General features: G+C 43.4%; 1 protein-coding gene across 2 annotated transcripts in view; it reads left to right on the plus strand.

The window, feature by feature from the left end:
* The window catches only part of TRAPPC12 (trafficking protein particle complex subunit 12), a 178,434-nt gene that overhangs the window by 80,799 nt on the left and 85,199 nt on the right, over nt 1-12,436 (plus strand). For both annotated transcript variants that reach the window (XM_075341077.1, XM_075341076.1), the window contains exon 6: nt 11,692-11,804. In XM_075341077.1, the coding sequence (XP_075197192.1) occupies nt 11,692-11,804 (113 nt within the window). The remainder of the gene's footprint in view (nt 1-11,691; nt 11,805-12,436) is intronic.

Genomic DNA, 12,436 nt, shown 5'->3' on the forward strand with positions numbered 1-12,436 from the left:
TTTGACCCGACGATATCGCAGTAGTGATGTCGCAACGTGCAAAGTACCCCTTAGAGATCTATTAACAATGTATGAAGTTTGCATTGAGAAATATGATGACAGATCTGCTTTATAGGGCTAGTTAGGATCATGGCACTGTTATAAGAGGACACTTTTCGGTATCCAAATATTTTCCATTCTCTACCACCGATACCAAGTGCCATTTATAACACCGCTACCAACTCATGGGGAAGAGTTGCTATAGGGCTCTATCTGGGTGCAGTTGTTACTTCTGCCTCCTTTTTAGCTGCACCCCTGGAAGAATGGTAGGAAGAAAGAATAGAAGATCTCCAGCGACTTCTAGAAGAACAGAACGACGTGTACGATGCGGCACAGAAGTGCGGATAACAATGTCAAAAGTAGAGCTTAGCATTGAATTCTGGAGGAGATAGGAAGTCAATAAATAGATTGACAGAGAATGGCCATAATGGGGCAGAAGACGGATGACTGACAGCCACATTCATTATGGATAGGAGTTTAGGATAGGCCAATCACTATCGGCAGCAGCTTTTGACGTTATATCAATTAGGACCGAAATTAGTATTTTGCTTGTGTCTAGAGGTGAGAGGAGCAGATATCTCATCACATCTGACCTCAACAGCAGATAAGAACCTTTTACGTAAAATGTTTTGTTTTTTTTTTTTCTTTTATACCTTTTATTCTTTTAAAAATGCTCCTTTCTTGACTTTGGCCTTTGTCAGGTACTGCATCTTTTCTGCATCACTTGAATGAAGATAAGAATCTTTATTTAGCAAATAACACTTATTTTGTGAATTGATCACTATAAAATAATAAAACTATACTGTTAATAGGACAGGTACCTGTGAGCATGTGCAGTAGGTAGAACTGCCCCTTCGCTCCATATATAAGAAGACAATCCCCCAGTTGATACTGGTCTAATACTTTCGATACTAGGAAATCTTAGGTAAGAAGAGGCTGCTCACACTGCTATCCGCACTGTCCATCTGATCCAATACTTGAAATGCCAAGAGTGCTGAGGTAAGAATAGGGTAGACACCAGTGTGAGCAGCCTATCTATGTGATCTGATACTGGAGATACCAGGGAATCTGTGGTAAGAAGAGGCTGCTCACACTGCTATCCGCACTGTCCATCTGATCTAATACTTGAAATTCCAAGAGTACTGAGGTAAGAATAGGCTGCTGACACTGGTGTCTACCCTGTCTATGTGATCTAATACTGGAGATACCAGGGAATCTGAGATAAGAAGAGGCTGCTCACACTTCTATCCACACTGTCCATCGGATCGAATACTTGAAATGCCAGGGGTACTGAGGTAAGAATAGGCTGCTCACACTGCTGTCTACCCTGTCTATGTGATCTAATACTGGAGATAGCAATGTGAGAGTCCTCTTCTTACCTCAGCACTCCTGCTGTCTACCGTGTCTATGTAATCTAATACTGGAGATAGCAGGGGTGCTGAGGTAAGAAGAGGACGCTCACATACGTTCATGGCAAAAAGTGTTGGCACCCTTTGAAATTGTTCCAGAAAATTAAGTATTTCTCCTAGAAAATTATTGCAATTACAAATGTTTAGTGATAGACACATTTACTTCCTTTATGTATAATGGAACAACACAAACGAAAAGAGGGAAAAAAAAGACAAATTGGACATAATTTCACATAAAACCCCAAAAATGGGCCGGACAGAATTGTTGTCACCTTTTGGAATAGATAACTGCAATCAATCGCTTCTTACACCTCTCAAGTTAAATTTTGGACCACTCTTCTTTTGCAAACTGCTTCAGGTGCCTCGTATTGGAAGGCGCCTTATCCCTAAAGCAATTTTCAGATCCCTCCACAAGTGTTCAATGGGATTTAGATCCGGACTCGTTACTGGCCACTTCAGACCTCTCCAGCACTTTGTTTCCTTCTATTTCTGGGGGCTTCTTGAAGTATGTTTGGGGTCATTGTCCTGCTGGAAGACCCATAACCTAGGACGCAAACCCAGCTTTCTGTCACTGAACACTACATTGTGACCCAAAATGCTTTGGTAATCATCAGATTTCATGATGCCTTGCACACAGTGAAGACACTCAGTGGCAGCAAGACAACCCCAAAACATATTTGACTGTAGGTACTGTTCTTTCTTTTTTTTTTCTTTTTTTTTTGTAGGCCTCATTCCATTTTCGGTAAACAGTTGAATGATGTGCTTTACCAAAAAGCTGTATCCTGATATCATCTGTCCACAAGAGGCTTTTCCAAAAGGATTTTGACTTGTGTACATTTTGGAAAACTGCAGTGTAGCTTATTTATGTCTCTGTATCAGCAGTGGGGTCCTCCTGGATCTCCTGCCATAGCGATTTATTTCATTCAAGTGTCAACAGACAGTTCGTGCTAACACTGGTGTGCCATGAGCCTGCAGGACAGCTTGAATTTCTTTGAAACTTGATTGGGGCTGCTTATCCACCATTAGGACTTTCCTGCGTTGCTACCTTTCATCAGTTTTCCTCTGCCGTCGACATCCAGGGAAATGGGCCATGTGTTGTACAGTGCCATGGGTTGTAAACTTCTTGATTATATTGTGCACAGTGGACAAAGGAACATCAAGATCTCTGGAGATGGACTTGTAATTTTGAGATTGTTGATATTTTTCAACAGTTTTGGTTCTCTAGTTCTCAGACAGTTTTCTTCCCCTGTTTCTGTTCTCCATGCTTAGTGTGACACACACAGACTCACTATGCAAAGATTGAGTCAACATCTCTCCTTTTTATCTGTTTCAGATGTGATTTTCATATTGCCCACACCTGTTACTTACCACAGGATAGTTTGAACAAGCAACACTTGCTTGAAATAAGGTTGTTTACCTACAATTTTGGAATGGTGCCGACAACTTTGTCTGGCCCATTTTGGGGATTTTATGTTAAATTATGTCCAATGTGCGTTTTTTTATTTTTGTGTTGTTCCAATACACCGAAAGCATAGAAACGTGTAGAACAAAAGATTTACAATTGCAATAATTTTCTGAGAGATATACTTCATTTTCTGGAACAATTTCAAGGATGCGAACACTTTCAGCCATGATTGTAGCTGTCCACCCTATTTGATCTAATACGGGCAATACCAGAGGTGACAAGTTAAGAAGAGGCAGCTCACACTGCTGTCCACCCTGTCTTTCTGATCTAATACTGGAAATACCAGGGGTGCTGAGGTAAGAAGAGGCTGCTCACACTGCTGTCCACCCTGTCTCTCTGATATAATACTGAAGATACCAGGGGTGCTGAGGTAAGAAGAGGCAGCTCACACTGCTGTCCACCCTGTCTTTCTGATATAATACTGAAGATACCAGGGGTGCTGAGGTAAGAAGAGGCAGCTCACACTGCTGTCCACCCTGTCTCTCTGATCTAATACTGGAGATATCAGGGATGCTGATGTAAGACGAGGCTGCTCAAACTGCTGTTCTTCATCTTTCTGAATGACAATACATGAAATAGATTATGTCCAGAGACTCCTATTGCACATTCTTAGGCTATATGGGCACGTGTGCGTAATTCATGCAGTTACGCTGCGCTTTGTAGCGCAGCGTAACTGCATGCGTCCTGCGTCCCCTGCACAGTCTATGGAGATTGTGCAGGGGCCGTGCGCACGTGGCATATTAGAACGCAGCGCTTCGGCTGCTGCCTGAATCGCTGCGTTCTAAGAAGTGACATGTCACTTCTTCCGTGCGCTTTGCCAGCAGCCCCTGCTGTGTCTATGGCAGGAGCTGCAGGCAGAGCGCACGTTCTCTGCCGGCACCATGCGCTTCAGAACGGAGCTTTTCAGCTGTGCTCTGAAGCGCACCTTTTCGGTGCGGTGCAGAGCGCACACGTGCGCACATAGCCTTACAGGCACCTGCCCTATTAACATTCCATGGCAATTTACAATCAATGTAACAAGACAGTGACCATTTTATTTCTTTAGTGATTATCTCCCTTGACAAAAGGAGTGTTAGGCGGGCTTTGCACACTCCGATATTGCAGGTGCGATGTTGGTGGGGTCAAATCGAACGTGACGCACATCCAGCTTTACTCTCGACATCATAGTGTGTAAAGCCTTTTACATACGATTAACGAGCGCAAAATCGTCGTTATCGTATGATTGGTGCAGGGTCCGACATTTCCATAATGCCGCTGCTGCAACAGGTACGATGTTGTTCCTCGTTCCTTCGGCAGCACACATCGCTGTGTGTGAAGCCGCAGGAGCGAGGAACATCTCCTACCTGCGTCCCGGCTGCAATGCGGAAGGACGGAGGTGGGCGGGATGTTTACGTCCCGCTCATCTCCGCCCCTCCACTTCTATTGGCTGCCTGCCGTGTGACGTCGCTATGATGCCGCACGACCCGCCCCCTTAGTAAGGAGACGGGTTGCCGGCCAGAGCGACGTCGCAGGGTAGGTGAGTGCATGTGAAGCTGCCGTAGCGATAATGTTTGCTACGGGAGCAATCACAAGATATCGCAGCTGCGACGGGGGCGGGGATTATCGCTGCAGCGTCGGTCACACATTGTTACCGATGTCGCAGCGTGCAAAGCCCGCATGACTGCTAGATATTTAGGAATTTATAAATACATTGCCTTTTTAGTTTCTTGGGTTTTTTTTCTTCTGGAAGTCTCTTTAGATAAATATTGGCCATATCTGTGTGACCAGACAATGATTTTATTTGCGTGTGACCCGTCGTCAGGTTATGGAGGAATCGGGCGTCTTGAAGCACAATATATCCGCTCCTTTGTTCCGGCAGTAGATAGACTGACAATTATCCTGCACATTATCTCCCTCCCCCATTGATATACACATGCATGGCTGGAGGATTTATTTCTGGCTAATACTTTCTTGTAAATAATTCTAATCCTTTCTATAAACATGCAGTATTTTTTTTTTATTCCACACTTATTATTTTTGTGTAGCATTGTAGGATCTGTAATATTGTTCTGATTTTACATCCAATAAGCTCGAGTACATCTGCTTGTTTCCCTCCGGTAACGTCATGCTTGTGTGTTATGTTCTGGGTCTCTGTGATGACATGCACGCTGACCTTTGTCCTGCATGTGCCTCCATGATAAAGCTGTCATGGCGCATCGCGCACTGTTCTGCATGGCAGGCTCCTTTCCGTGGGCACTAATTAGGCCGAGCTGTGCCTAGGCTGTGGCAGGACTGCGAGCTGCCGTAGGTTAGGTCTGCCTCTTTAGTTTTGTAAGAATGCCCCTTGTGTTTCTTAGCGTCTTATCATTAGTCTTGCCCAGGATGGCATTCTGCGCCGCTCCCCTTGCCCTAATCGCACAGCCCTACCCTGCCAGCTTCTAAAAATATATCTTCTAAATTTGGTGGAAAGATCCCGGCTGATCCGTCTCCTTTTATCTAATAGAAGGAAACTCGATGCTACATAGCAGCAAAATTGCATCCGTGAAATAGAGTAAGACAATTGCCTGAGCGGGAGCAAGTTGCAGCTTTTATTCATTAGTCATGTCTATACATAATTCATACACGTGCGCAGCTATTATCACACCTACGAGCGCCTGATGTGCAGATCTGTGCCGAGGAGGGGGCTTTTCTGTTTGTGCATCCGGAAAACGACTGATGAGCCGACCTCTCACTGCTCCAACATATTACCTGGGGTCTAGCAATGCCAATATCTCCAGCCGTGTGAAATCCTAATGTTCTCTGTGGTGCCGCAGTCTGTCTAGACATCTGTATAATGAAATACTCCCTCTGCTATGCATTATCATGTGTCAAGTCATCTGTATAAAAATATATGTCTATAAGGCTGCTTTCACAGTACGTTTTTTTAGCATGCGTCATGAACTTTTTTTGCTGCAAAAGCGGATCCTGTTTTTGCAGAGAAAAACGCATGCAAACGCTTGTGTTATTTTGCAGGATCCTGTCACTAGATGTTTATGGGCAGGCATTGGAGTCATGTGATCGAAAGTGAGGGGAACTGAACGTGATACTGGGAGCCGACAGCTGCGGTAAGCTGTAACCAAGGTAAATATCGGGTAACTAAGTGAAGTGCTTTGCTTGAATACCCGATATTTACCTTGGTTGCGAGCGTCCGTAGCTGCTAGGAGCCGGCTCCCTGCACACGTAACCAAGGTAAACATTAGGTAATTAAGAAGCGCTTTGCTTGGTTACCCGATATTTACCTTGGTTACGAGCGTCCAACGCTCTCAGGCAGGAGAGAGAGAGAGGGAGGGGGAGAGAGAGAGGGAGGGGGAGTGAGGGAGAGGGAGGGGGAGACTGATCACGCCAGGCTGGTTTCTGTGGATGCTCAGTAGAGCAAGCAGGATCCTGTCTATCAGCATGCCAGTGTTCACATACGTTTGCATGCTGTTTAGTCAGACTCCAGCAATTTGCAGTATTTGGATGCAGCTCAAAAATGCTACAAGTAGCGTTTTTTAAAAAAGTTAAAAAACTGCAAGTCGCTGGATCCTCGCTATAACGCACGCAAACGCAGGTGAACGCATGTTGACGCAAGTCCATTGCAAATGCATTGAAATGAAAACGTATTTGCACTGGATCCATTTTTGCGGTAAAAAAACGTTCATGACGCATGTTACAAAATCGTAGTGTGAAAGCAGCCTAATATAGTACTTCACGTCATACATATTACAGATCGATAGGGCCCCACTGCAGACTTTGGTCGGTAATCCCAGTGTACAGGTTTTGTAGTTCACAGCTAACGCATTGGCCAGCATAGGCGCTGTGGAGCCAAAACCGTAAGATTTATCAAGACCATGTTCATTTTTAGCAAGTTGTCCAATATCAAGTATTTATACACATTGATCGCCATTATTATTGATCTCCATTATTTATACAGATGGTTATGGTAGGTAGATTTACAGAGTTAATTGAGATCATCATCATCATCAATCATCCATCAATCATCATCATCAGTCTTTTTGCTCAGTTTTCGGAACAGAGACTGAGCAAAAACTCAGTTTTTGAGTGATTTTTAGATTTGGGGGAGGATTTGGAGTTTCCATTTCAAAAACTTCTCTAAATACTCTGTGTGCACATACAGCGGGTGATATAAGTGTTGAAAACATCACCAATTTTCTAAGTAAATATATTTCTTAAAGGTGCTATTGACATGAATTTCTCACTAGAAGTCAGAAACAACCCATCCAATCCACACAGGCAAAGAAATCAAACCATAGATGTCATAAATTATGTACAATAATGAGAAATTACATTGGGAGACAATATTGAATACCGTATTTTTCGGACTATAAGATGCACCCTGGTTTTAGAGGAGGAAAATAGGAAAATAAAATTTTAAGCAAAATATGTGGTCATGACACACTGTTATGGGGGCGAGGATCTGCTGCTCACACTGTTATGGGAGTAATGTCCACAAATTCTCTACTAAGGTACCCCAGCCTGGTACTGATCCTCCTGCCTTGTGTATGATCCCCATGCTTGTATACATATGTCCCTCATGCTGGTATCGCCCCCATCCTGCTATATACTGCCATCCTGGTATGTGCTTTTATCCTTCTATATTCCCCATCCTGGCATATGGCCGCATCCTGCTATATACCCTCATCCGGCACGGTAACTCAGTGGTTAGCACTGTAGTCTTGCAGTGCTGGGTCCTGGATTCAAATCCCACCAAGGACACCATCTGCAAGGAGTTTGTATGTTCTCCCCGTGTTTGCGTGGGTTTCCTCCCACACTCCAAAAACATGCTCATAGGGAACCTAGATTGTGAGCCCCAATGGGGACAGCGTTACCAATGTATGTAAAGTGCTGTGGAATTAACAGCGCTGTATAAATGAATACATATTATTAATTATTATTATTACTATTTTTATTATTATTATTATTATTATCATTATTATTATTATTATCCTGGTGTATGGCCGCATCCTGCTAAATACCCCATCCTGCTATATACACCCATCCTGCTATATGCCCTCATCCTGCTCATAATATACCCCATAGTGGTGTATGGCTGCATCCTGATAAATACCCCCATCCTGGTATATGCCCTAATCCTGCTATATACCCCCATCCTGCTATATGGCCTGCATCTTGTGGCACACAAAAAAATAAACCTTTATACTCCCCTTTCCTCAGTCCCTGCAGCATCGCTCCTCCTCCCGTCTGTACAAGCAGCAGAGCCGCTGAGTGGAGCCGGCCACGATCCCTGCAGCATCGCTCGTCCTCCTGTCTGTACCGGCTGCGGCTGTGTGTGGACACGTGAGCACAGCGATGACGTCATCGCTGTGCACACCGCTAGTCTCCACACACAGCCGCAGCCGGCAGACAGGAGGATGGGGCGATGCTGCAGGGATCGTGGCCGGTGAGTATACTGATTCACTGCACCCCGCGCTGATGATGATGCGCAGGGAGCAGTGAATACAGCTGCACATGATCAATCCAGGCTGTAGTTGCCAGGGGTGATCATGCGGGCCGACTGTTTACTATGCGCGCATCCCCCGCCCATCATCCTGCCCACCTGTCAGTGTCTGCTTCAGCGCTGAGAGATGATCGGCGTGCATATTAAATGAGTGGACCCACGTGGTCACGGCAGGCGCTGCTGCAGCCTGCTCGTGCCCCTGATGACCCGCTCCACCGCAGCACCCTCATTCCCCGCAGCCATGCCCTACATTCAGACTATAAGACGCACCCTCCACTTTCCTCCAACATTTGGGGGGGAAAAAAGTGCGTCTTATAGTCCGAAAAATACGGTACATGCAAAAAGCCATGGAAAGTCAAGACACCAGTTGAATTCTCAGTAATTCGAAAGCAATCCTGCCACTGAGTGAAAAATATCAGCTGGTTCAACTAATGGCCTATAAAAAGGTGTCCAATTACCAAGGAGCCACACAAGAAACCTCTCATGAGGGGTAACACTAGTGAGCTGTCTCAAGACCTTTGCAACCATATTGTTGCAAAACATATTTATGGTATTGCTTACAGAATAGTTTCTAAACTACTGAAGGCTCCAGTGAGCACTGTTGGGGTCATTATCCCAAAATGTAAAGAACATAATTTCGCCATAAAATGGCCACAGCCAGGTAGTGACAGCAAGATATCAGACAGAGGAGTGAAAATAATTATCAGTAGAGTTGCCCAAAAGTCAAGGACTACCTGTGGAGAGCTACAAAAAGACCTGGAATCAGCAGGTACAATTGTTTCAAAGAAAACAATAAGTAATAACCTCCATGGCCTGTATTCTCACCACATAAGACTCCATTGCAGAAGAAAAATCATGTTCAAGTGCATTTAATGTTTGCTCAACAACATTTATACAAGCCTGTGAAATACTGGGATAATAGTCTCGTCTGATGAGACCAACGTTGAACCCTTTGGATGCCATAATACACACCATGTTGGGAGGCCAAAAGGCACAGCATATCACCCTAAGAACACGATACAAATAGTAAAGTTTGGAGGTGGGAACATCATGGTGTGGGGCTCTTTTTCAGCATATGGCACTGGCAATCTTCATGTAATTGAAGGAAGGATGAAAGGACAAATGTAGGGAGACATTCTTCATAAAAATCTGTTACCATCTACCATGATGATGATGAAATGAGGGTGGACATTTCAGCAAGACAATGATCCCAAACACACAGCCAAGGAAACTGTCAATTGGTTCAGAGAAAAAAAATTAATCTGCTAGAATGACCGAGCCAATCTCCTGACCTGAATCCAATAGAAAATTTATGGAAAGAACTAAAGCTCAGAGTTCACAGAAGGAGCCCACGGTACCATAAGGATTTGAAGAGTGTTTGTGTGGAAAAATGGTTCCAAAATCAACACCTGAGTAATGCATGCCACTAGTTTCTCCATACAGGAGGAATCTTGAAGCCGTCATCACCAACAAAGGCTTTTTCCCAATGTGTTAAATAATTTTTAGTAATAGTGTTCAATACTTTTTCTACTGTGTCATTCCTCATTATTAGACATCGCTCAATTTATGGACATCTATGGCTTGATTTCTTTGACAATGTGGAATGGAGGGGTTGTTACTGACATCTGGTGATAAATTCATATCAATGGCAAGTTTGGAAATATATTTACTTAGAAAATTGGTGATGTGTTCGGTACTTATTTCACCCGCTGTTGCTTTTTATTACCTTTGAGTCTACTAGAGCCTTGTAGCTCTGCTAAAACTCCAAAGCTGATTTTTTGAGCTGGGGATACATGTTCGATTAATTGTGGCCGTATCTGATTTTTGAGGTTCTCCCAACTCTCACTGGACAGCAGATGTCAAGTAATAGAAGGATTGGGCGTGTTGAATTTCAATCTGCCTAGTCTTTTTTGTTCTTAGGGTAGTTAATCTTTCCAAGAGGTGTCTGGCCTTATCTTACTTCCCTTTTACCATTTAGAACATAATAAGGCGTGGTGGACGGTAATTGGAAGGAGTAGTTGTCAGCCAAGTGAGCACTCAGTATGCAATATATTTGGCCATCTTTTAAAGAGCTCTGTATATGTCGTGTTTAGTATATTCCTGTGATTCCCATTACATTTCTTTTTTAGAGCTCAATTGCAAATCAATAAAGGTCCGTGGAGCCTCTGTTAGGAGTCTCAAGACAGAAAATAGCCAGATATCCCTCCGGGAAGGACCTAGCCAAGGAGTGGCTCTTTTTAAGGAGACCACCATAACCACCATATTAAGTGGCCCTTTTAGTCAGTATCCAACTCTTTGACGAGTTTAAATATGTGACAAGGGAAATACCAATGCACCTAGGATTTCACTGTGTTGAGCGCCTTTGCTGGCTGCCGGCAGTGTTTTCTTTGGCTGTTCTCCCCGAGATCAGTGATTGTTTTGTCTTGCTGGTGTACTAGGCATTGCTCCCACCTAGCCAGAATCCTACTCCACACTGATGAAGGGCAATACCCCGAAACAGCTGTCTGTGGATGTATACCTGGCCTTGGTATTTCCCTTGTCATATCTTTTTAAACTCGTCAAAGAGTTGGATATTGACTAAAAGGGCCACTTAATATGGTTGTTTTGGTGGTCTCCTTAAAAAGAACCACTCCTTGGCTAGGTCCTTCCCAGAGGGATATCTGACTATTTTCTGTGTTGAGACTTCTAACAGAGGCTCCACAGACCTTTATTGATTTGCATACTCCCCAGGGGGCAATGCACCTAGGATTTCACTGTGTTGAGCGCCTTTGCTGGCTGCCGGCAGTATTTTCTCTGGCTGTTCTCTCCGAGATCTGTGATTGTGTTGTCTTGTTAGAGCTCAGTTGGTCAGTTCCTCTTTTATTTCAAGTAGAAATGTATGAATGACTTACCAGCTACTGTAGGTGTTACCACTCCTCTTGCCAGTAGGGGGGAACCCAAACATGAGACTATAGTGTCGGCAATATGTGACATGATTAGGTGACTCAGTAGGGCTATGGCAAAGGGATTGTGTATTTGGCTCCTCTGGATTAATTATCTCACGCCTGTGTGCATCACTGACTTCCAAGTCCCGGTGTCATGTAAGGCCTAATCGTTATTTTGTGTGTTGCCAGTTTTAGTTCTTCATTCTATTTTTGTACCTTTTTTCCTGTGCCATTTTGTCAGTCTTCATATACAGCATATGGGGAGAGTCTACTCACACAATATAATTTTTGTGCTGTGAACCAGGGCTATATGGTTGATCTTTTTTACATTTCTGCAGAGATCCATATATTAAAAATCCTTCATATTTCTCTTTTTAGGCTCCATGGTTCCTTTCTCCATGAGGATTCTACATGCAGAGCTGCGCCAGTACCTTGCGTGTCCTCAGGAGACTCTTGACCGACTGCACAGTATGAAAAGCATTTGTTTGAAGGTAGGTAAAAAGTCATTCATCGATGTGAAAGGAAGACTTTCCAAGAGTGCAGGGCATGCCATAGATGTGTGTAATTTCAGGACCCACCTCCGGGACCTCAAGAGCCAGAAGAACGCAGGTCTAATGATTCCCATTCAAGGTAGCTGCCAGTGGGCACACAGTCTGCGGGAGGCCTGGAAAAAGCATAACTCTAGAGGAAAAGATAAAATAGAATTAAAAGTAATCAAAATGTCACCAATGACTGTTACTGTCATCCTGCAAAAACTCATTCACTGCAAAAATAGAAATTAAAATAAAATTATTGAATTTCAAAATAAAGTGTGAAAATAGAAAAACTCTAGAAAGTTGGTAATGTAGTTGTCAAAACACAATAAATTTTGTCCTATTTATACCTCGTGGTGAACACCATAAAATGCTCAAGAAACAGTTTTGTATTACTGGGGTTTTTTTCACACCTGAGGGTTAAAATAATAAAAAATGAAAGATACCATAAATCTTTTGATTTTTATTTATTTTGTCAAATGCCTGATTGATCGTGTGTTTACATTCCCAAAATAATCTTGTCTAAGGGTGAAAATAAGTTATTAAATCTTATTTTTACCATTACAATAAATGCTAAATTTTATCCTGGT

The sequence above is a fragment of the Anomaloglossus baeobatrachus genome, chromosome 3, assembly GCF_048569485.1.
Source record: "Anomaloglossus baeobatrachus isolate aAnoBae1 chromosome 3, aAnoBae1.hap1, whole genome shotgun sequence".
Classification (NCBI taxonomy): Eukaryota; Metazoa; Chordata; class Amphibia; order Anura; family Aromobatidae; genus Anomaloglossus; species Anomaloglossus baeobatrachus.